The sequence below is a fragment of the Micromys minutus genome (assembly GCF_963924665.1).
Source record: "Micromys minutus genome assembly, chromosome: X".
Lineage (NCBI taxonomy): Eukaryota > Metazoa > Chordata > Mammalia > Rodentia > Muridae > Micromys > Micromys minutus.
Genome location: NC_137970.1, coordinates 24,228,998 through 24,254,864, shown reverse-complemented (window position 1 = coordinate 24,254,864; position 25,867 = coordinate 24,228,998). Strand labels below are relative to the sequence as shown.

General features: G+C 41.8%; 1 protein-coding gene across 1 annotated transcript in view; it reads right to left on the bottom strand.

Annotated features, from left to right (window-relative positions):
* The window catches only part of EGFL6 (EGF like domain multiple 6), a gene marked incomplete at its 3' end in the record, with an annotated part of 54,024 nt that extends 28,970 nt beyond the window's left edge, over positions 1-25,054 (bottom strand). The window contains exons 1-3 of the mRNA XM_080910380.1: positions 24,982-25,054; positions 10,433-10,545; positions 5,927-6,019 (exon numbers count right to left, since the gene is read on the bottom strand). Coding sequence (XP_080766506.1) covers positions 5,927-6,019; positions 10,433-10,545; positions 24,982-25,049 — 274 coding nt within the window. The 5' untranslated portion in view covers positions 25,050-25,054. The remainder of the gene's footprint in view (positions 1-5,926; positions 6,020-10,432; positions 10,546-24,981) is intronic.
* Between the last annotated feature and the right edge of the window lie 813 nt (positions 25,055-25,867).

Below are 25,867 nucleotides of genomic sequence, written 5' to 3'. Positions count from 1 at the left end.
CTTCCTTTCCTTCAGTCTTTCCATCTGGAAAGACTGGTGAGGACATGGAGCAAATAGGACCATTGGAGGGATGGATATTACTGCAGGGACTTTGCACATGCATGTGCACGCTCTCTCTCCCCCCCACCCCTCACACACACAAAACCCCATATACTAAAGCAATCATAATAGTACATATATTAGTTGGAGTGATTCAAACACACCCTAGCAGGGTGGGTATATGATGAGTATGTTGTATAGCAGTTAAATAGAAGAAACTACAACTATAGGCAATGAAGGATGATTCTCAGAAATAGACACTGAGTAGAATAAGATGAATATGTCCATTGTACACATACTGTGATAGATGAAGTGAAGTCATGATATGCTTTTCTCTCCTTTTTATCAATCAATCTATCTATCTATCTATCTATCTATCTATCTATCTATCTATCTATCCACCCATCCATCCATCCATCCATCCATCCACCCATCCTCACATTGTAGCTCATGCTGGCTTTGAACTTGAGGCAGCCCTTATGCTTCATTCTCTCCAGTACTCCAGTACTAAGGGTCACAGGCATATGCCACCCACCATCCATGGCTATGCTTTCCTTGTTGAGGGAAGAAATGCTTAAATAGGTAGGAGGCAGGGACTGTTGAGATTTTGCTTTTTTGATTTGGGCTCTGTTTAGAAAAGCTTTGTGGCGATTTATCAAGTTGTATAATTATTAAAATATCTCATTATTATTATTTATGTGTGTGTGTGTGTGTGTGTGTGTGTGTGTGTGTGTGTGTGTGTGAGAGAGAGAGAGAGAGAGAGAGAGAGAGAGAGAGAGAGAGAGAGAGAGAGAGAGATGTGTAAGAGTATAGGTGAAATGGTGTGTGTGTGGAGGTCAGAGGACAACTTTCAAGTGCTCTTTCAGTGTGTGTCCCAAGGTTTAAACTCAGGCTGGTAGGCTTGTGTAGCAAGTACTTTTGCCTGCTGAACCATCTCACTGGCCCAAGTTATACATTTTAAATATACATACATTTATATGTGATACTATGTCAATGAAGAGTTAGAAACACACAATTTGAATATTTTTGCCTTTACTACTTTCCAAACAGCCCACAACAGCAGTATTGTTATGATTTGGGGTGGCTCCAGGCCAACACCCATTATCCTAGCTCATACAATTCTAGAGAGAACCTCAACAGGCTGTTGGTTGCAGCATATATAATTCCATGTGCAGGTGTTTATGGGGTGATTAAAAGGTTATGTGTACTGATCAATCCTATATGAACAAGCAACAAAACAGAAGTGTGTAAGGAATAAAAGCCAAGGGTGAAACGTTCTCCTGGTTGTGGTTAATTGTCATGCTTAAGGGTGTTTTTTCTTCTTTCTTCCTGTGCTTCATAGTATAATTTGGTAAAAAATTAAACATCAAGAATAAATAATATTTCACTTAAAATAAGAAAATGATAAAGGATGTGGTCTACAGGTATGGATCAGTTGGATGTGTGCTTACCTAGCATGCACAAAGCCCTGAGTTCAACACCTAGTATCACATAAACCAGGCATGATGGGGCAAGGCTATAATTTTAGCACTCAGGAGGTGGATACAGGGGTGTATAAAGAATTCAAGGTCATCCTTAGTCTGAGATACATGAGATCCTGTCTCCAAATGTAGAAAAGACACTAGAGAAAAAGGGTTTAAAGATATTGTGATAAAAGGGTCAGACTTATCTTTGGAAATATGATTGTAGAGGAGGACGCATGGTTTAAGTCCCCACCCCCCATCCAAGGAAGATATAGAAAGGAGAAAGGCACCAAATTCCACAGAAAACATTGTGAATGGCATCAGCAGAGTGTGCCCTTAAAAGGCAAGACAGTAGCTATTCCTGCCTTTGGAAGGTTCTGTGTATATGCAGATTGTTTTTAATACCTGAAGCTTCCTTCTCTGTCCCCTGTTCCCTCAACCCTATCATCTCCCTCACACACTTCAACCACCTTATTTTTTTAAACATGTACTAATTTATTATTTTGCAGGAACGTGTGTGTTCGTGTGTGTATGCATGTGCGCACATGAGTGCATGTGTGCCTTGCACACACCATCTCGCTGGCCCCATTCCCCATGCTCTTTTAAGGGGGGAACTGACCTATGGTGACTGGACATAATGGAAAACCCAGGGTACCTCATCACTTGGTTTTAAGCCAAGAGGTGACTCACTCATGTCTTAAGAGGACTTTGGAAAACACATTAGCTCAGGCCCATTGCCATGATTCGTCTTTGATCAGCCTGCCATGGGGCTGGCAGGCTGCAGGGGGAAGAGACAACCTCCAGACTTGAGCCAACTGGACCACTCTCTTACTGTTAATATTCGACTGGAATTTGAGAACTAGTTCCCCACCCCCCAGTCCAAAGGGCCTCAGAAAGGGTCTGGGGAGAAAGAAGCACCTGGCCTGAAAGTTCTAACGAGAGATCTCACGGATAAACCTATGGTTCGAGGTGTTTGCTTGATGTGCATGTTTGTATGGGCTTGTGCCCATGAGTATGAATAAGGAGGCCAGGTGTCTTTCCTAGGTTTTTGGAGATAGAAAGGGAGTGCTCAGCTATTAGCTTAGGCTTGGTAGCCAGCGAGTTCCATATCGCAGTTCTTTATTACCATGCCCAGGTCATTTTGTGCATGGGAGCTAGAATCGAACCTTTTAACTGCTGAGCCATCACTCTGTCTTCCTGAAAATTTCTCATTCGAGAAGTCAGACTCGATTGGCTGATAGTGTTCAACCTTAATGTAGGGTTAAGGGCACATTCTTAATTAGTGTGGCTTTCTTCATGCAAGGGTTGCTTAACCTCTCTTGTCATTTGAGACCACGTCATTCCTCTACGTAGGGGCTGGTCTGGATTGTGGAATGCTCAGGAGAAGGGACGGGATTCGTTCAATAGATATTAGCAGCAACCGCTCCCCTAACTGGGACAATTTAACCTGTGTCTAGACATTGCCAGACATCCCACAAATGACAAAAATCACCCTAGTTGAAACATATAGTTTATAGCCAAGACCAAGGTGGCTCCCTTTCCTCCCAAAGTGTTTTAGTTTGTGTGTTTGTTAATTTGGAGACAGGATTTCTTGTATCCCAGGAACCTGCTATATAGCCAAGGATGAATCTTAAATACTCCTTCTCCTACTGTCCAAGAACTATGATTGCAGGAATTTGACATCATGTCCTGTTTATTTCATATTAGGGATCAAACCCAGGGTGTTGTGCATGCTAGGCAAATAAATACACTATCAACTGATCTTCAGTTCCAGCATTCATGGTACTTTTTGTTTACTATAATTTCCACAGTCTCTTAGCATTGATGTTTATTGCCATTTGAATTGAGCTTTTTAAAAAATGTTTCTTTGTTTTTAAAAGATTTATTCATTATATATAAGTACCCTGTAGCTGTCTTCAGACACACCAAAAGAGGGCATCAGATCTCATTACAGATGGTTGTGAGCCACCATGTGGTTGCTGGGAATTGAACTCAGGACCTCTGGAAGAGCAATCTTAACCACTGAGCCATCTCTCCAGCCCTGGATTGAACTATTTTAGTTGGTACAGGGCACTTCTGGGCACTGTAAGGTGTTTTAATGTTTTAAATAGGAATGGCCCCCATAGGGTCATATATTTGAATGCTTGGTCATTATGAAGTGGCACTATTAGGAGGTGTGTCTGTTCGAGTAGTTGTGACCTTTTGGAGGAAGTGTGTCACTGGGGGTGGGCTTTGGGGTTTCAAATGCTCAACCCAGCTCAGTGACTCTCTCTCTTCCTGCTGCCTGCTGATCTGGATGTAGAACTCTCAGCTACGTCACCAGCACTGTGTCTTCCTGCATGCTGCCATGTCTCCCACCTTGATGATAATGGACTAAATCTCTGAACTGTAAGCCAGAACCACTTAAACATTGTACTTTATAAGAGTTTCTGTGGTCAAGGTGTTTCTTCACTGCAATACAAACCCTTAGGCAGATATTCAGCCAGTAGATGTTAGCATCACCTTCTCCAAATGTCTTTCAATAGTGCCAGATGACCCATGGGGATGGTTCCCAAGTTTAACAACTTAAAATAAGAGATTCCTAGATAAGCTTGAATTTTAGGAATGTAACTAGTATGTTTTAGCATTTATACATCCCACACAGTATTACTATATAAATAGACTATACAGTTAATGTTTATCTAAAAGGTAAATGCAAATGAACATCATATATTATCTGACAACTCTCTCTCTCTCTGGAGGACAGACTTTTTGTCTGAAAGTCTCAGATAGCCTGTTTTTTAGCACATAATGAAGGCTGGCCTCAAATCCCGATCTTGTTGCCTCCCATGTGCTAGAATTATAGTCTTGGGCTACCATGTCAGGCTAGTGTTCTAGATATTAAATAAATCCTTAACTGTCATCAGATAACTAGCCTAAGACAAATGGCATAAATTGTCCTTTGAATTATATCTGCTGTTGGGCTGGAGATGTAGCTCAGTTGGTAAACTGCTTGCATGGCATGTTCAGAATCCTGGATTCCATCCCTAACACCTAAGCAATGGGCGTGGTAACCCATACATATAATCTAAACTCTCAGAAGGAGGCAGGAGGATCAGAATTCCAAGGTCCATCTTGGGCTACATAGCAAAACCCGGGCATATGAGATTGTCTCAAAGCAAAACATACCATTGTGGTGTTACACACATTGAATCCCAGGACCCAAGAGGTAGAAGCAGGCAAATATCTGTAAGTTCAAGGCCATCCTGTTTTACAGAGTGACTTCTAGGACAATAAGACCAAAAACAAAGCCAAACCTCCCAGAAATGTATATATAGGGTAAACAGACCACACATTAGTCAACGATTCCATTTTTAGGTATTTATCTCTATCCAAATCATTCCAGAAGAAATGGCTGTTGGGTGGCTATGGGAAGGATGTTTGATTTAGCATTGTTTGCAGTAGTGAGGGATTGGAGACAATGGAAATGGTGATGGTAGATTAGCATCAGTTTCAAAAAAGATAAACATCTTCACACTAAGGACTGGGATATGACCTGACAGAGTGTGAGCTCTGTGCACAGTGATAGGTAAGGATACCTATGAGAAGTACTGATGCTTGTAAGGTCATTGAAAAAAGCTCTGCAGAACTAGAGCAGGTTGAGATGTAGTTCTCAGCCTTCCTAATGCTGCAACCCTTAATCTAGTTCCTCACGTTATAGTGACTTCCAACTATAAAATCTTTTTTCTACTTCATAAACTGTAATGTTGCTATTGTTATGAATCATTATGTAAATATCTAATATACAGGTATCCAATGTTCAACCCCTGTCAAAGGGTCATCCAAAACCCCAAAAGGGTCTCTGCTCACAGGTTGATAACTACTCATGGATCTACAGAAAATTGGTAAGTATGGTTCTAATAAGAGTTAAGAATGGAACCTCTCCTTGAGACACTTCCCCCATTTGAGACTGGGCTTCATGTGTCCATGGTGGTTTACAAATCAGCATGTAGCCAAGGGTGACTTTGAACTTTTTTGATCCTCCTGCCTCCACCTCTCAAGTTCTAGGGTTATATGTGTGTGTTACCATGCCTGGTTTATGCAATGATGGGGATCCAAACCCCAGCTTTGTGCATGCTGGACACTCTACCAAGTGAGTTATATCACTAGTCCATTCTTTTTTACTTTTATAGTCTCATTAATTTTAAACAGTATATATTATTTAGATAATCTAAAAAGATAGTTATTTTAAGCAAGTCCTTTGTGTAATTTGAAAAAATAGCAGAAGTTTCACATTTATCAAGTACAGATTGCCTGAAAACTCTCATCCTGAAACCATGTTCAAGATTTGACTGCCAACTTGTAAAAAACCTTCAGTGCTGTCTTTCCTCCCTGACCCCACTGAAATGGAGTTCATCCTGGGGTCCTGGTGGTATTGTACTGACCTTGATTGCAGGTCTTCCCGGTGTATCCTGGAAAGCATCTACATTTATTCGGTCCCACACACTCACCAAACTTGCATCTGGGCTCACACATAGCTGTAAAAGGAAAAGAGATCCCAATGGTATAGTTGACCCTCTGACAAGGTGCACAGGCTGATTGGCAGAGAACACGTTGGAAATGAACTGAGGATCCATATTCTCTTTACTCTGGATTCATGTTTTCCAACACTTGGCAGGGATTGCCTTGTGAACAAAACCAGCCCCCACACCCACAGATCAATGAATGACAGTGCACTGGATCCATTTGCTTAGCATGGCCATGCCTCCAGCACCATAAAGCTCCTTGAACCACACAGCCTACTACTTCTGAATTACTAAAAACATTACTAAAGAAGAACATTCCAGAGGAAGACATCTCAGAGTAACATGGGCAAGTTCCAAGGTCACTTCATTTCTGTCTGTCACTTGTCTCTTCTTATCTCTTAAGTATTTCTCTATTTTTCTTTCTTTTTTGGTGTGCATATGTGCATGTTCATATGTGTGTGGGTGTGAATGCTCATGTATGCACTTTAATGTGAAAGCCAGAGGGCAACCTTTTGTGTCATTCTTCAGGTGGCATCTATTTGTTTAAAAATGTATTTATTTGTATTCAGGGTCAGGGAATGCATGTGCCATGACATGTATGTGTAGGTCAGAAGACAACTTGCAGCATTTGGTTCTTTTCTTCTGCTCTGTGGGTCCTGGGGAACAGTGAGTAATGCAATAGGCATAGAAATTATAACAGGGAAACATTTTGGTTCTGAACAAGTCATAACTAAGACGGTAAGGAGAGGGGGAAGAGCATTCCCAGCAAAAAATTTTCCACTTTCAAAGACTAAAGAGATAGAATTTAATTTTCAGTGTCTCTTTTGTTATGAACATGGGCCTGGCAATGCAGCTTCAAGGTCAGATGTTGGAAAAATAAATCTTTGATATATATTTTTTTAAACCCCAAAGACCTGTGATTGCTCCCTGGAAGCTAATTTTCAGTGTGATCCAAACAGGAAAGCCCAGGATGAATGCCAGATAGCACACGGGAGAAATAGTGAGTAATATCCTTTGCTCTATGGTCAAAGCTTCAGAAAGATGTTTTCAATTTACAGTGACTTTGGATCTGTGACCAGAGCAGCTAATCTAGCAAAGGGAAATTTAGTTTGTGTCTAAAGGAGTCAGAGGCTGAGGCACACTTTGCACCAAGTTAAGCTCACAAACTCCCCCGCCCCCTGCCCGCCCCAGTTCTCTCCCAGTCTCCACTGTCTGCAGTTTTTCATTAGGGATTTGTCCTCGGACAGCACTTCATTCCTTGTCATTAGAGTGACATATATGTTGAGGTTAATGATACAGACTTGATCAGACTTCAATGCTGAGAAAAGATTTAGACAGGGGCAGAGGCAAAGGCTGGGGGCAGGGGTCCAGTGTGCATGGGTTCAGAAGAAACAAAGACTGAAGAATAAAGAGGAGGCATGTGTGGACTGGGACCTCCCAGCCAGGGTTTGGTATTGCTTGTTGGGGCAGGTTGAGGTGTGCTTTTCTTACTGCATAGGATGAACTCTGATTTAGGACTAAGAAACCGAGTGGGAGGGAAGTGGCTAGTCTTGTTATTTTGTGCTTCTAGGAACCTATGACCTTACTGACAAGAAGGAACACGCAGGGGCCAGGAAGGCAGCTTTTGTAAGGAGAGTGCTTGCCTAGAAGGCAAAAAGCCTTGGGTTTGGTCCCTAGGACTACATAAAGTAGGCATGGTGGCAAGTGGCTGAAATTCTAGCATTTAAACAGAATGATCAGGAGTTCAAGATTGTTTTCAGTTACATAGAAAGTTTAAGGCCAGTCTGGGCTACATGAAACTCTGTGGAAACAAAACAGACTCAATAAAATATGATGTATATTTTCAGATCTAAAAGTTATTTGCAAATACTGCACATTAAAACCCAAATAGTCAACAAAAGCAACAGAGTTGCTGAACATCTTTAGTTCACAGCATGTGCATAGTGAACATTTTTCTCATATTTTCCCACTGGGTCTTTTAACCTTTTGCTTCACATTCCCTCAAGCCTGTGATACATACTCTGAGAAATCACTGAGTCTGTGATTGGCTATGCAGAGTGCAGCCAAACTGCTCTGATCTAGTTGAAGAAAGCCAAGGCTCACTCTCACTTACTCCCCAGTGGCATGCGGGTCTTACCAAGTTTGATGGCAGTAAGTGTTGAGGTTCGTGAGACTGTAAGAAATTCTAAGTCACATGTCTCGGGTGACTTTTACCCCTTTCCACCTGACTGCCTCCAAAAAGAATGTTTTATGCTGTGTCTAGGTAAAGAACAAAGCTACGCTTATTGCTCCTGTCACCTGGTGCTTTTGAAGGGCAGAAATGTGACAAGAGTCATTGGTCCTTTCTGAATCAATAGTAATTTATCAGGCATTTTCCCCCAGTGCAACAGGTAGTAAGAACACGCTTTAGTGCCTCAACTCTGGACCTTCTGAGAGTTAGTACCTTTCCATGTTCCAGAAAAGAAAACAGAGCCTTAGTGAACTTTACTACCTTCTCCAAGGTCACCCACATCAGTCTAGCATCCGATGTCTTTGGTCAGAAGGCATCCAATTAGGAGGACACCTGCATGCTTAGCAAGCATTCTACCAACTAAGGTACAGGTGGGTGCCTTTTTAATTGTCACAGGTCTCAGAGTGATGCTCTATCTTCCTGTGACTAGATGGGCAATGATGATCATTTTTTAAAATTTTCATCATTTTTTATCATATCATTATGAAGAAACTATGATGGCTGAAAGTTTTGAATAACAGGGAATGTGTAGAAACATTATCCATGTCTTCTGTCATTCCATGGACTTCAGACATCAGATTTTCTCCTCCCCTACATACAATCTAGATTTTTAAAACTCTTGTGTTTTTAACAAATTTATGTATGTGTACAGTGTATTTTGAATCATATTCAGCCCCCACTATACCTCCTCTTATCTCCCTCCCAGGCCTTCTGAACCACCTTCCTTCTCAGCAAGCCCTCTTGCTATTTGCATATCTTTTGCCTTTTTAGACCTTGTGGTGATTTGAACAAGCATGGCCCCATATGCCATATATTAGGATGTGTGGTCATCAAGGAGTGGCACTACTTGAGAGGAATTGGGAGGTGTGGCCATATTGGAGGAAGCGTGTCACTGAGGTTAGGCCGTGAGATTTCAACAACCCAAGCTTGGTCCAATGTCTCGCTCTTTCCACTGTCTGCTGACCTGGATGCAGAACTCTCAATTACTTCTCCAGCACCATATCTGTCTATAGAGCATGCGGCCATGCTCTTTACCATGATGATAATGGACTTAACCTTTGAAATTGTAAGCCAGCCCCAATTAAATGCTTTCTTTTTAATAAGAGTTGCCATGGCCATGGTGTCTCTTCACAGCAATAGAACAGTGACCATGACAGACCCAGTGAGTTTAACTAAGGTGTTTGCCTAGATGTAGGTAGTTATGGGGATACTAAGTGGGGCATGGAGAAATTACCAGTGGCTACCTTACTGAAAAATAATGACTTCCAACACCTAAGCAGCTATTAATCTAGCTAGTTGGGTCAGGAATAGGCCTATGAAGAGATAATATAGTTCTAAGATAGTTGCATTTTAATGCATTTCTGGGACATTTGGGCATGTCATTATGTTGCTTAACTGACAAGGAACTCAGGATCAGGATTAGGCATTTGATAGGGACAGTGAGAGCAGATTTCTACCTCTAGGTGATGAGCTCTATTCAGAACAACATCACCAGCAGTCTTGGAGAAATGTGGGTTTCATGGCTCTCTATCACGGATATGGGTCACTTTGGAAAACCACGTAGAGATTAATACTATACACCTTGGCTCCCCAAAATCCTCTAGAAATTATTAGAGGTCTCTCAGTAAGCTCCTAACATAGAATCTCTGGAGTGAAGACATGGTTAACTAGCAATACTCCACAAAGTTTTAGACAAAGGTGCCGTGTCCAGAGTGGCTGACACTGTCACACTAGATGGGACTTATTTTTGGAGAGTTTCTTGTTCGCTGTTATTTCTGTTACTATTTGAACAAGTATAACTGGAGTTTAGTCTAGGTTTGCTTTGATTTAATCTGTAGAAACTGAGATGGACAAAATCAGGCCAATTAACTCCTTTTAATTATAGTTTTCTCACTGGTTTCTATCAAAATACACATTTAATTATTAGTCATAGGCTAATAGCCAAGTAGTCTCTGTGTACAAAGTAGAATAAGGACCTTTATACCTTATAGATGTGCCACTCCCATTTTTAAATTCCCTAAGAGCCTTTTCTCATGGCAAGAAATACATACATAGACTGCAAAGGTATTTTTTTCATTATTTCGCGCAGCTTACAGACTAAGAAAACAGAGACTCCATTGACAATGGTATCATAGATTAATAATGAGCTGTCCTGATCCAACTGCAGGGTGGTCTAAACTTTTACAAAAAATTACCTTCACATACTCCCTTGCTGTTTCTTTTCCAGCCATAGCAGCAGGCCATCTTAGTTCCGTAGTGACAGACCCCAGGCTGGTGAGCCAGTGCTAGCAACCTGTAATCCCGTGGGCTGTGGATAAAGGACTGTGGGTTAGTATTGAGGAGACAGAAGGCTATGGAGACTCTTCTTTGCCATGGGACCAACAGAAAAGATGTCAAGTATCTGAGTGATTTCCACAGACCTGAGGTAAGTACTGGATTCCATAGAACAACCACAACAAACAAACAAACAAAAACAAACAAACAAACAAAAAACCAAACCCCTGAATTTGGGGGTCAGCAGCCTCTGCCTTCCATCCTTTGCCAACTTTGCTTTAGTTTTGTCCATTTCCTTTTTACCTAAAGTTAGAGAGTGAAAATGACAGTATATACACATCATATACATAAACGTATATGTATACACACACACATACACACATGTATATTTGAGACCTGAATAGGTACAGTGGCTTTCCAGTTTGGGTTCTGTGTTCATGAGTCACTGGCTAAGTGGTTTTGGCTCCAACAAGAGCTCTGCACTTTTACTTTCTGGCCATCTTGGAATCACTGGAAAGCCTAGAATCACCATGCACTGTGGACAGTTAGGAGTGGGAGACTATTCTGCCAAGCCATCTTGGGATACAGAGGAGGAAACTCCAATGCAAGTGGAGGTACATCCCCAAGCAGAGGTCCCCATGCAGAGCCAGGTGCTAGAGATTTAAACTTGCTGGGTTTCAAAACAGCTTCCTGCAAACACAATTTGCTAAACTCTTGATTACTAAGCAACAATCAGCAAACATTTTCTCAAAGTGACTAAGGGGGAAATATTTGAGGCTTTGCAGGCAGGCCATAGGTTTGTGTCTGTGCAAAAGCAGCCGTAGGGAATGGAAAACAGATGGGTGTGATTCCCCCAATTGTACTTTATTTCTGGGGCTGGGAAGCTAGCTCAGTCTGCAGTGTTTCATGTATTCCAGGCTGCCCTTGAACTCGCCAAGTCACCAAGAATGACCTTGAACTTCTCAACTTCCTGCTTCTTTTTTTTCCTACTACTGATTTAATACATTGTCGAGGATCAAACTCTGGGCTTCCTGGGTGTCAACTGAGCACTATTTCAATAGAACCACATCTGCATCCTTGAAGATATTACTCTTTTATTCCCTCATCAGCCATTGGAAATGTTAAAGGTGGCTTTGGCTCATATGTTGTATCAAAATGAAGCCATCTTGGTCTGTAGGTTGTAGCTTGCTGATCTGAAGAGAGAGCCCCTGCCTCCCAGGAAGAACCCTAAATAACATTTGCAAGTGGAAAGCTCCTTGCCTGTTTACCTGCTTGATATTTTTGGGTTGAACAGAACTGCTACCAGACTAAAAGAAAAGACAAATTTTATGGAGGGCCACATTGGATTCCTCATGCATATGGAATATAGCTTTAAATGATTTCCTGAGTTCTTTGATAGATAAGGGATAAACATTTTTGTCAGGTACAGGATTGAATATATGCTAATATCTTAGTCCAAGCCAGACAGTTAAACAACTTTCCTCTCATGGCCTTTCCTACAAACTTAATTTCTCAGATAAAAGAGTAGTGTTTAGGACATCTTATTCACCAAGAGCATAGAATGAGAGAGAGGAAAAAAAAAGTCTGGAAGAGAACTTTTTCGGTTAAAAAAAGTTATTATTATTATTTTTTATTTTATGTGCATTGGTGTTTTGCCTGCATGTATATCTATGTGAGGGTGTTGGATCCCCTGGAACTGGAGTTGTAGACAATTGTGAGCTGCCATGTGGGTGCTGGGAACTGAACTTGAGTCCTCTGGAAGAACAGCCAATGCTTCTAACTGCTAAGCCATCTCTCCACTACCCTTTCATAAACTATTAATTCAACTACTTAGAACAGGCTTCTCAACTCCTATGACTGATATTTTAGGCTGTACGATTCTTTGTTTTCTTTTTTTAATGGAGGTTATCTTGGGCACTCTAAGATGTTTAGTATCATCCATGGTTGTCAATAGCATGTATCCCCTAATTTGTGATAATAAAAAAAAACTTCTCAGGTTGGCTGAATGTGGTAGTGCCCAATTATAATTCCAGCACTCTGGAGTGAGAGACAGGAGGATTATTGTTTTAGGCCAGAAGATATACATAGCAAGTTCCAAGCTGGCTAGGGTTATATAGTAAGACACTATCTTAAAAACAAAAGCATCATTTGCCAAATATTCCAGACAAGGCAAAACTGTCTTTAAGTACCATTACTTTAAAGTGAAACCTTTCTTGAGCTTTTTTTGTGTTCCAAGATCCTACTTGGGTCCTTGGGTGGAGCACAGAGATGAGAAAAAAAGCCAGCCTTTGCTTTTTAGTTCATAGTCTATGGCAAACAGATGTACTATAGTCTAGAACATCCTGGCAGCTACCATTAAAATGCTTTGAGAAAGGGCTATTTTCAGTGCTTGGTATTGAACAGATGTCTACTTAGTGCATACTAAGCTATTGCTCTACCACTGAACTACATCCCAAGTCCTGAAAAAGAGCTTTGATTTTGTTTTCTTTGTAAGGAAAGAAAGTTTATTTGGGCTTATAGTTATAATGTGTGAATCCATAACGGCAATGGATCAGGAATATGAGTAATCACATCCCCAACCATAAGGATGAAAAGGAGAGTTGGCTAGAGGCAAAGGGAGTCTGTAGCCTCTGAAAGCCCATCTCCCGCCCCACCACAGTGGTACACTTCCTCTAGTAAGTTCTACCTCCTATATCACCCTGTTTCCAATGAAACTATGGAACTTAGGAGACAGGAGCCAACAACTGGATGGGCAGACTGCAGAAGAATTGTATTTGTTGTAAGTCAACCAAGGATCAGAGCTAAAGAGAAGCCTGAGAACACAGCTAAAGAATAACAAAAGAGTAAATAACTGTAGCCACCAACACCTTTTCTGTGTAGCAATTCAAACTTTCCAGGCAAGCAAGCCTCTTTTCACATTTCTCTACCAGCCAGTCTTGCTTGCCCCATATTTCTCCAACTCACAAATCCTAAACTGTTCATGTCCCTGACAAGTTACCTGACATTTTACACAGACAACTGTGCCATCTGTGGAAAAACAGACATTTACCCACACTGAATTTATTCTCACAGCTAGGTGAGTCCAAACCATCCAGGGCAGCAGAACTTCAGGCAACTGACTACCTACCCTTGGCCTTCACACTGCAGGCCTCAAAGAAGGCAAATCCTGGACCAACAATTACTGCAGCTATGAACAGTTTCCCACATGTGCAAACAACTTTTTGAACATCTCTAGGTATTGCATGTTGATAGATCCTTGGTTAAATATGTTATGCTAAATACATTGGCCTAACATTTTTGGTAATTCCTCTCACCTCCATCTTTTCCTTTTATTGAAAATAGAATCTTTTCACATATAATCCTGATTATAGTTTCCCCTCCCTCTACTCCTCTCAGCTCCTCTTTTCCCTCCTCCTCTCCCCTCCTCCCCCCTTCCTTTCACTTCCCTCCCCCTCCTTCCCTCCCCTCCCCCTCCGGATCTGTTCCCTTTCGGTCTCTCATTGCATTTCAATCAGCTCCAGCCATTTCTTCAATGGTTAGATGTAAAGTAAAACAAAAACAGAGAGAAATTTGTTTAAAGATCTTATATTTTAAACACCTAATTAGAAACCAGTACAGACTCTCTGGCATAGGTGGCCAAGCCTATCTTCAATCTATATGTCAAAGTCAGTTAGCTTGGATTGTAAATAATCCTGCCTGGGGTTAATGAGTAGAAAAAGGTTACCAGAAGATGAAATTCACATGCTGTTTGCATGTTTCTAAAGCTCTTCAGAGTTTAAAAAAAAAGCCAAAAACAAAAAACATGCCTTCTCAAATTTTATTGCTTTCATATGCCTGACTTCAGGTACAGTGGGAAACCCAAGAAATCTGAGGTTTATTAATTTGTCCTATATCATCATTTTGATGATTAAGGGTCACTCATGAGAGGCTTCAAAGTGCTAATGGGTAACACTTGGGCCATTAAAATCATGTGAATAGATCAAGATTTCTTTCGCACTACAAAAGATACCTTCCCTATCACAAACACAGTTTAGTAGTTCAGCTCTGTTGGAAGATTGCAACCATAGATCCAGGCACAGTGGAAACCTCTGGAAGCTAAAGCAGGATAAGCAGGAGTTTGAAGATAGCTTGGGCTATGGAATGAGTTCCAGGACAACCAGAATTAGGCAGGAAGACAAAACAAAACAAAAACAAACAACAAAAACAACAAGAAAAACAGAAACAAAAAGGAATTTAGAGCTGGAGAGATAGCTCAGTGGTTAAGATTACTTGCTGCTTTTGCAGAGGACCCAGGTTCAGCCCTCAGTCACCACATGGCCTAGCATACCAACTGTAATTGCAGTTCCAGCAGATCCTATGCTCTTTTCTGATAACTGCAGGTACCAGGTATGCACACAAACACCCATACAAAAGAAATCTTAAAAAGAATCTATCTTTACCTTCATTTATTTAAAAATACAGACAAGGGGATGGGAATATAGCTTAGTAAATATTTGAGAATCAGAAGTTGGAATCCCTAGAGCCTTAGTAGAAAGACACACAGGTATGATGGCTGCCTGGAATCCTAGCACTTAAGACAAAGAGAGCATTTCCAGGGCAAGCTCACTAGCCATACTCGTTAGACTTGGCAAGTTCTAGCTTGGCAAGTTCAGCAACAAACCCTGCCTCAATAGATGTACCCCCCCACACCCAGTCATGTACCCCATACTTGCAACCATGTCTATACACATGCATGCATACCACATACATACAAATGCAAAAATTGCAAATGATAGTTGTTTAAGAATTAACTCATGATTGAGAACTACATAATAGACCCTGATATTTAGACGGTAACACAAATCAAAGCACAGCAGTTTGGCCTGTGGCTGCTCCATGAATAGCAATATGTCCTCTGCACATGCCCTAAAGGAGAGCTGGTGTTGAGAGCGAACTCTAGGAAAAACCATCAGAGGGACACGAGTCAATAAACAAGCAACATGCCTTGTAATTAGTAAGTGTGAGGTCCATGCATTCACTGAATTTGGAGAATATGCTTCAAAGGACCAGCTGCAACCCGGATTTTACTTGTTTAATCATGAGATTCTACATCTGGCCATGAAAATGGGAAGAAAATCACTTAAAGAAGGAAAAGCATTAGTAGATAGAATTGCTAATAATTAACTTGCTGATTTATAGATGCCAGAGGAAATTGATTTATTACACCAACAGTCCCATTTTGTGTTGCCAGTTTTGAAAATGTTCATGTGAAGCTATTTAAAACTACAGAAAAAAAGAAAATTAACTATTCAACTCTTTATATTTAAGTGATAACAATATGGTCTGGGGGAGAGGAAGGAATCCAGGATAGGCGAACATGACATGCTTGATGGCAGCGTAGTGCATAGAACAATGAAATGCAGAGTGCTCGGAGGATAAAGATTTAACTTACTTCTTCCTGATGTCGAGTGGTATTCCGAGTTAATATTACTGGGGGACTTGAACTGTTTTCCCAGCATCCTCTTTTCCTTGCTCTTTGCTTTAAATCCGTGACCATTTTAACATGTCCATCACTGATTCAATAACTCCTCTATTTGACACCCAATCTCTCTCTCTCTCTCTCTCTCTCTCTCTCTCTCTCTCTCTCTCTCTCTCTCTCTGTATATGTATCTGTCTGTCTGTCTCTGTGTGTGTGTGTGTGCACACATGAGCGTGCGAGTTTTGAAAGCCAGAGTTTGACATTGAGATGTCTTCCTCACTTGTTTTTTTTTTTTTTTTTTTTTTTTTTGAGACAGGGTCTTTCACTGAACCTAGTGTTCCCCATTTTGGCCAAACTTCCTGGCCAGTGAGCCCCAGGCATCTACCTGTCTTTCTCACCTTGTTCCCAGCACTGGGGTTAAAGGTATATGTCACTATACCCAGCTGTTTTGGATGTGGGTGCCAGGTATCTGAACTCAGGCCCCCATGAGTTGTACAGAAATACTTGTGCAGAAAGCATTTTACCCAGAAAATTGCTGCTGCTTTCCATTTAACATGCTCAACTATCTGTGATTTCAGATGTTTCTATTTTGGGACACTTAGATGGGCATGCTGACCCCTATCCCCTGTCCTGCCATCCCCCCTCCTTCTCACTTTCTGTACATCTCCATTTCTTTCTCTCTTCTAAATGGTGTTTAGCAGATTCAAGACTCAGGGGACCCAGAGAATCCAGTCTTGAGATAGTGGAATGTCAAGTCTTGGTGGATAATAGGTCCCAAGCAGAGAGAGTTTTGAGCTAAATGTTGAATTGCCCAGAATTCCTTTAATGCATTATATAGCTTGCTGTCTACACTGATCAAATTAATTAGAAAATGGCTGTTTCCACAGCTGAAGTCAATTTAAAAACATTCCAAGGATTGTGTAAGTAGTATAGTATTTCTGCACAGGATTCTTCATTTTCTATAAAAATAGAAGGTTCCAGAATCTTTTGTATGCTTGCTGATGATCAGAAAACTTCACAAAATCCTTCCAAGACAAACTGAAAAGCTCACTTTCTTCTTCTCTTGTTTAAATACATTTAAATATCACCCTATCAATAAAAGTTTTTTTGAATAGGCATAAAGATGGCAAACAATTGTTTTGTCCAGATATATTTTATTTTTAATAATGTGCATGTGTTTGTGTGTACATGTACACATAAATGTAGTACCTGCCGAGACCAGAAGAGGGGGTTGGACCCCCTGGAGCTGGAGTTACTAGCAGTTGTGACCTATACAATGTCAGTGCTAGGATCCAAACTGGGGTTCTCTGTAACAGTGGTACTTGTTCTTAACTGCTGGGTCATCTATCTAGTCCGCACAAGAGTATTTTTGTTAGTAAGGTTTTCAGAAAAATCATTCATCCAGTATAGCAAGGTCATTTATTGTATTCAATTGGTTAAATTAATCTGAGTTCACACTATCTTTATGTTTGTGTGTATACATGCACATGTGAACATGTGTGTTTGTGTGCATGTTGAGGCTACAGTGCAATCTTAGGTGTCATTCCTCAGGATCTGTCTACTTTCTTTGTTGGAGACAGGGTATCCCATTGGCCTGAGGTTGCCAATTACTAGCTGGCTGGCTGGTGAGGCCAAGGAGTCCACCTGTCTCTTTGCCTTCCCTGTGCTGGGGTTACAAGGATGCACCAGTAGGTCTAGCTTTTACAATATGGCTTCTGGAGATTAATCACAGGTCTTCATGCCTTCAGCAAGGCAAACACTCTACCCACTCAGCAATCTCCCTAGTCCTGAGTTCCCACCCATCCTTAACCCATAGAGTAAATGTCCAGGTTGACTCAAACCATCCCATTCTCCAGATACATAGAGGGTTAAGAGCAAGAGCCCACCATGGGGAGAGGACTTGGGTGGTCAGTCTTGGCACCAATTACCTTTGGGCTATCTTGTTGGCCTTGAAGATACTTTGAAGTTAGGTGTACACCGACTGAAAACAGCAGAAATGTAACAGTCACCTAGGGAGAGTGTAGATCTGGAAATCCAGAACTTTGCTTCTCATAGGAGGGAGGCTGGCAAGGAAGGCTGATAATCAAGCAGTATGGGGGAGACAAATCAGAACGTGCAGGGAGGAGGTGATCAAGAGTGTCTACACACTTTAATACTCCTCAGTGTCAAAAAAGACAAAGCTTGCCTTTCCCGGCTGCCATGGTTGACTTCTAATGAGCCGTGTATAGTGGGAGTGATGGTAAATTTCTAGATGAGGGCTCCAAAGGCACCGTGGCTTCTTTCTAGTTCTTCCACTGTATCAGAAACTATATATCTCCCCCCCTCCTCCTTCTCTCTCCCTCCCTTCACCCCCTCACCTCCTTCTCTCTCCCCCTTCTTTCTCTCCGTGTTAGTTGACACACTGTGAGGCTAGTTAAGCCACCTTAATGGAAGAATGTTCACATGGAAAAGATATGAGGCTTCCTGCCAACAACCATGGTAGTTTACTTCTTAGAAGCTATTTCTCTGGCCAGTGACAAGTTTGCAGATGACAATGACATTGGCCAAAGCTAGACTACAACCTTGTGACAAGCCTGCTTTTCTGTGGTGAACTGAAAATTGCTCTCTATAAAATAAAGTCCTTAAAAACACAACAGCCCCAATCTACAGAAATTGTGTGAGACAAGAAACATCGCTTTAATAAGTTTTGAAGCAATCTGAAGTTCAAGAACTGATAGCAAGGAAATATGGCCATCAACCAAGCAAAAACGCATACTGAAGGGCAAGCTGGTAATATTCGCAAAGAAGCTTGCTGCTTCTGGTGTATTGAATTCTAATCACGCACTCATCAAATCCAAGGTGCCAAGGATATGAGTACGCCGTAGCTGCATACATTAGGAAAAGAAAAATGTTTCAGATTCAACTGTGGTTCATTACCATAATGATAATTCTGAGCAGCTTTGTCATGGTCTTGTACATGAATTAGTCAGGACCTGGTTGGATTTAAAGATGACAGAACCTGTGATGGCCTGCTTTATTCTCTGTCACTCTTGGAATGAAGTCTAGGCTCTGTAACTTGGCATCCCAGCCTCTATGAAGCCTGGCTCCAGTCTCCCTTCTTTGGTTCTTGGCAGGTACTATGGGTTCTTGATGACCAGTCTGCCTTCTATACCTGGGGCTGTCTTCTACATTACCTTTTTTTACAGATACATATCTGTTTTTCCCCTTATTCTTCTGAAAAGCAACTATCAATGACACTGACACGCTTTCTCCTACATTTTATAGCTGATAGACTCTGAACCATAAGGACACTTCAAATGCCATGCCCTGTCTTCAGGTTTCTTTGGCCCTTTCAATTCTTTTCTCTCACCTACACTATGTAGTCTAATCCTCTCCTCTTCTTCCTCCTCCTCCCCCTTCCTCCCTCCCTCCTTCTTCCTCCTCTCAAACACAGGGTCTCATGTATCCCAGGCTGGCCTTGAACTTGCTCAGCAGCTGAGGATAACCTTGAACTTCTGATCATCCTGCCTTCATCTTCTGAGTGCTAGGATTACAGGCTTGAGGCACCACACCCAGTTCATATGGTGCCGGGCCTCCAACCCAGGCTTTTGTGTATTCTAGGCAAGCACTCTACCAACTAAGCTATATTCACAACCCCTGAAATTTATTTTTTAATTCCCTTTTTTGAGTTTATGATATAATTATATCATTTCTCCTTCTTCCTTCTACTTGCTCTCTTTCAAATTTATGGCCTCTCTTTTCATCAGTTGTTCTTACAAGTATGTATGTATACACATTCATTTCTAAATAGTCTTGTATATTGTATATACACAACATAAATAAGTTTATCTATTATTTATGCACATGTAGAAATTTTGTCTTTTCATCTCTTTTCCTTTCCATGGTCTTTAAAAAATGTTTTAAATTTTTATTTACTTATTTTTTACTTTTTAGATTTCTTTGGTTTCTTCAGCTGACAAAGGAAAACTTTTTTTTTTCTGGTTCTACTAAGCGCTTTAGTGGGAGCAATAGATATGTATCTCTGGCATTCCGGAGAATGTTTGAGCATGCCAGTGTTCAGTTAATGTTGTTGAATTGGACTGGATCAATTTTAACTCCTTCTAGAATTTGTCTTCATAATTAAAATCTGGACATTTAAAATAGTTACTCTCTCTCTCTCTATGTGGCATATATGTGAATACATGTTTTACATGTGTGGAGGCCAGAAGTCATGGTGGATGTCTTCTTCAATCACAGGCCACTGTATAACAATTTTTAAAAAGACAGTCTGTCACTAAACCTGAAACTCACTGATTCAGAAGGGCTGACTGGTTAACAAGCCGCACAGATCCTTCCATCTCAGTTTTCCCAGAGCTGGAAGAACAGACATGCATCACTGTATCCAGCTTCTATATGGATGCTGGAGAGGGAACTTTGGTCCTGATGCTTGTGCAGTAAGCACTTTACCACCACACCCCAAGTCATATCCCACGCTTTAAAATATTTTAGTTATTGAAACCAGTACACTGGGATTTGATAAGTTATCTGACAGAACTAGAAAGTACTGCTGATCTTTTTGGGAAAAAAATCCTGTACATAGTAGACAGAAAGATTTAAGTGTTCATGGGAGGCACCATGTATTTAGGAAGCTACCACGGGTTTACTGTGAGATTCTGAACAAGTCAATTACAGATCCTTTTAAAATTCAGTTTACCATAAAACCCACATCACCTTAGAACACTCGTTTTCTCTGCTTCTGCTGTCTCTAGAAGGGTTTAGGTATTAGAACTTGTTATCAGGGGAACATGATCCTGAGGACTCTCCTGTCTCACCAGCCCGGGGACAAACTGGTGTATCACTTTTTCTGGTGCTCTTTTTCTGAATTTTAAATGTATAATTATTGCATGTTTGTGTCTGTGGATGATTTGGGAGTGGGGCATGTGTACTGTGGTATAGGTGTGGAGATCAGAGGACAGCTCTGGAATTCTTTCTTGCCTTCCACATTTATATGGGCTCTGAGGATTGAACTCAGGTCCACAGGCTTGTACAGCACGTGCCTTTACTCACTGAGGTCACTATTTTCATTTCTTGACATAAATGAATGTTTTTAATGTTGGCAGGAACCAGTTTTTCTTGTGGACATGGGAGACTGAAAGTACAGGGATCTTCTACTCCAAGTCTCTCATTTGTTTGGTTGAGTATAACTATTGCTCACCTGCCTTCAGAAGTACAGCTTTGAGGCTCATGTTCAATTTGTTCCCATACAGGATTAAGTCATGATGGTCACTTATCTTTTGTCATTGTTCTTCCCCTTCCTGTTGTATATCTTTCTATTATTCTTTTCCTTCCAGAATATCCAAGGGGCACCTCCCAATCTCTCTGCACTGAGATTGCTTTTGAGAGAAATGGTGATCATAGTAGGAAGAAGAAACATTTGTCCTACACAAGTCCCTAGATCATGATACAGGGGACTTTGTAAGTCAAGTCAAAGAATTTTGAGATTCTCCTGGATAATCCATGTGGGCTTCCTATAATTGCAAGAGTTTTTCATAATGCGAGGAAGACAAAGAAGAAAGAAGGCGAGGTGAGAAGGGGAAAGAGATGGGAGTTATTTCCTCAAGCCAAGACTTAGCTGGTAACCTCTACAAGTTCAAAGACCAAGGGGAAGATTCTCTTTTGGACCCCCCAAAGGCTCCAAAAGCACTACCAATACCTCAATTTTAGCCCCATAAGACTCCTTGTGGACTTCTGACTTCCAGAACTGTAAGACAGCACATCTAGGTTGTTTGAAATACTGAAATTTGTGGAGGTACTTTCAACTCTTCATGTAGCCTGTGGTTAGCAGGAAGCAGCCCCCTTGGTGTGAACCCAGATGTCCCTTCATCTCTCATACATTATTTTTTACTTGAACTAAATAGAGAAAAGATGTGTAACAGAAATATATTCCAAGTAAAAATTTGCTTCAAATTTACTTCCAAGAATAGCAAAGTTACTATTTTTCTTTCACATGCCCAAAGGACAAAGATCTTTTTGACCGTTATTGCCTACTGGAAATGTGATAGCCAAATGGGGCATGTCTGATTTCCTGGTAGTTTTAAAAATAAGAAATAAATAAGTGAAACTAATTTCATGAGCAGATTTTATCTAGTTATTAGTGAGTTAGTTTCTATTATTTTTCCTTCATACTAAACCCCCAGATTCCAATAAATAGTTTATATTTACACCCCTTCTCACCTTGGACTAGCTACATTTCAGGTACACAGTCATCATCTTATTTGCTGTTATGGGCACTATTACTCCAGGGCATCTAAATGGTCCATCACTCAAAGGGTATAAAAAAGTGCAAGGCAAGCCAAATTCTGATATGTAAGAAGGTTAATATACAGCCAATGAATTATTTAGTAGACAAGCGGTCATTGTCACCTATAGGCTAAAGCATCATTTGAGAGGCATATTGTTTTTCAGGTCATACAATCATAATAACAGTGTTTCAATGAAAAATAATTGGTACTTTCTTACCTTATAATTTTTTGAGGCAGGTTCTCAAAAACTCTTTATATAGCTAAGAATGACTACTAATGTGTGATCCTCCTGCATCAACCCCCTCCCCCAGCACTAGGAGAATAGTCAGGCACTACCACACCTGGTTTATTTCATGCTGGGGATCGAACCCAGAACTTCATGCATGCTTAGCAGGCATTCTCCCAACTGATGACTGATCTACCTTCATTCTCACCCTCCTCTTGGTGCATTCGTGCTCTCCTCCCCCCTTCCCTTTTCCTCCTTCCCCCCTCCTCCTCTTGTTTTTTTTTTTTTTTTTTTTTTTTTTCTTTTTGACACAAGTTTTCTCTGTGTAACAGTTCTGGATGCCCTGGAAATTGCTTTGCAGATCAGGCTGGGCTCAAACCCACAGAGATCCACCTGACTCTGCCTCCCAAGTGCTGGGATTCAAGGTGTGTGCCACCACAACCTAGCCTTTTCTTTTTCTTTGCTGTTTATTAGAAAAATCTGTGTGTACCAGCTATAGGACACACACACACACACACACACACACACACACACACACACACACACATTGCAATGAAACATTAGGAAATGACTAGCCTTAACCTGTAGGTACACTTTTTTCCCAATGTGTGCCTTGCTTTTTCTGTCAATGAGCCCCCTGAAGTTGGAGTCTGGAGCTAATTAAGCATGGACCTGTGGAAGTTCCCAGAGTGCCGACCACTTGACATTTCCAAGCATATGGAGCAGATCATCAACACACCAGACAACAAAGTTGAACTGTAAAGCCATCACACTTAACATCTTGAAAAGTTCAGTGCTGCAGAATCGTCACACAGATTCTTCAGGTTAATTAGGTGGGAGGGCTGGAAGGGGGTCTCTTCAGTTTTTAAATTAATTTGGTGGCACATTGAAAGTGGATCTTCTGGAGGTCAGTTTGCCTAAAGAACTATTAATCTCATCTCCACATAGTACTTGGTCTTCCTTAAGTGCACTTTCTAATAAAACACGACTCTCCAATGTTCAAGGTAAATGTGATTGGAGCAAATTGCATCTGCTTACATTTTTATCATGGGAAGGAAATTGAAACTTGCAACCATACATTCTAAGAACCTGGTTTGAGGGTTGTTCTGTTTGAACTTCAAAATCCCTTAATACCATGGCGGATCCTGATGAAAGACTTTTTCCTGTAAGTTAAACAAAGTCACCTCCAAGGAGCTGGAGCCAAACCAAGGATTTCTCCTCTGCCCCTTCCTCCTCTCCTTAGAATCAGCACTTGAAAACCTCATTCAGATGGGAAGGAGCCTGTTCCTCAGGTGACTTTGGGAAATATCTAGAGATTTTTTTTTTTTTTTATAAGCTGTCCCAACGTAGGTAGGTGGTAGTGTCCACGTTGTTACTGGCATCTTATAGCATCTGGAAATGTTCTTATATACTTCCCGTAGAATACAGAAGAGCCTTCCAAGCCAAACAATTATTGACTCATCCCAAAGGTCCTTGGTGTGCAGCACAGAGATCCTGTGCAGATATGCCAGGAAGAAGCAAAGCATCATGGTGGAGAAGTGTGTGTGTGTGTGTGTGTGTGTGTGTGTGTGTGTGTGTGTGTGTGTGCGTGTGTGTTCTAGGGAGTCTTTCTGAAAAGGTTGTCCTACTGCACTGTGGAGGATGCTCCACATTGACTAGGGTTGTTACTGCTCTGCCACTTAACTGGCTTTGTCACTTTGGCAAGTTACTTGGCCTAATTTTTCAGCCCTTCAAAACAGGGATGGCAACGATGATAATACCTTGAATACACAGGGACTGGGGACTTCTGGTGGTCTAAAAGTGCTTGGTCTACAAGTCACCTTATGCCTACGTCCTTTTACTATGCGGCTTTGTAGCTCTCACAGGGAAACGTTCCAGGGCTCAGCAAAGCTCATGGATAAAAGGAAGTGGCAAAAAAAAAAAACAAGGATGGGTTCAGCTATCTTTTTACCAACGCGAACTTTCCAGTTCATCACCCCGAATCCAAAGGCAGAACAGAAGCCCAGCGAGAAGCTGCTCCAGTGCTCAACAAGAAATGAGAAAATGTGCCCTCTGCATCCTCCTGTTTTTTTTTTTTTTTTTTTTTTTCCATTCCTTCCCTAGAAAAACTAACGACTGATAATCAATGGGCATCCTTCGGGGGACACCAAACTCATGCTCTGCTAGGTACTCACACATCTGCCTGTCCCGGAGGTGGCTGCAGAGCACCAAATCCCAAACACACCCACTGTCTATGCACCCAGCTCCCCCCTCCCCCCATCCGCAGGACAAGCTCCGCCAAATGGGAAACGGGATCCACAGACCACCCGAGGCCAAGCCTTGCCCAAGGGACGCAGGGAAGAAAGTTGGTGTGCACTCGGGTCCGGTATCTTGGTGAAATACGTCCCAAGGTGCACAGATGCCTCAACCCCAGCACCCAGGTACTCCCCACAAATGCGGGTCAACAACAAAGGGCTTCAAAAGGAGAGTTCGGGCGGGGGAGCCAGGGTCAATGCAAACACTCACCTGGTCCCTACTCCACCTGCCACCCAGGGGAGCAGCAGAGTGAGCGCCAGGCCCCAGGGCGGCTGCATACTGGCTGGGGGGAGGGCTCCTTTCTTGTCCTGAGCCCCTCAGGACCTGGTACACAGAGGGGCCACCGCCTTGTCTCTGCTTTGCTGGTCAGGACCTTGGTTTTGCGCGCAGCTGGCAGGCTCTTTGGCAGCGGGCACAGAGAGGACAGCGGGGCTGAAGAGCTGGGGAGCCTTTGGAGCTGCGAGTGGCTGGGGGCGCCCTGGCGAGATATTCTGCTGGGTGAAGCACTCCGGTGCACCAGTGAGGGCGTGGCGCCTGAGCACATCTGGCTGGGACCCGCCTCCAGGACGACCCACGAGGCCTCCACGCTCTTCTCTCACCCGTAACTCCTCCACGCCCCCGACAACCTCCAGCTTCAATTCACTACAGGCTGTTCAGGGGTACCTCCAATTGCCATGTGTTTCAGGCTTGGAACAAGTGGTATGTTTGTCCCAGGAATTGAGGATTGAGAAGCCAAAGCAGGACCACAGATGCAAGTTCAAAATCACAGGGCAATCTCATTTTAATGGAGATTTCATGCTCGGCTAGGTTTTTTTTCCACACAAGGCAAATAAATCATAGGATGTTAGAGGTAGAAGATCACCACGTTTTGAATAAACCTCATTATTTAGCAAGCGTCTTCTTGTAGTCAGTCGCAACAGTTCAAATGTGACTCCAAATGATATTGAAGTGTAATAGCTACTGGCATCTTGACACAATCTAGTCATCTGGAAGAATGAACCTTAATTGAGAAAATGCCTCCATCAAATAAGCACGCCTTGGATGATATTTTCTTGATTAATAGTTGATGTGGGAAGGTCCAGCCTACTATGAGCGG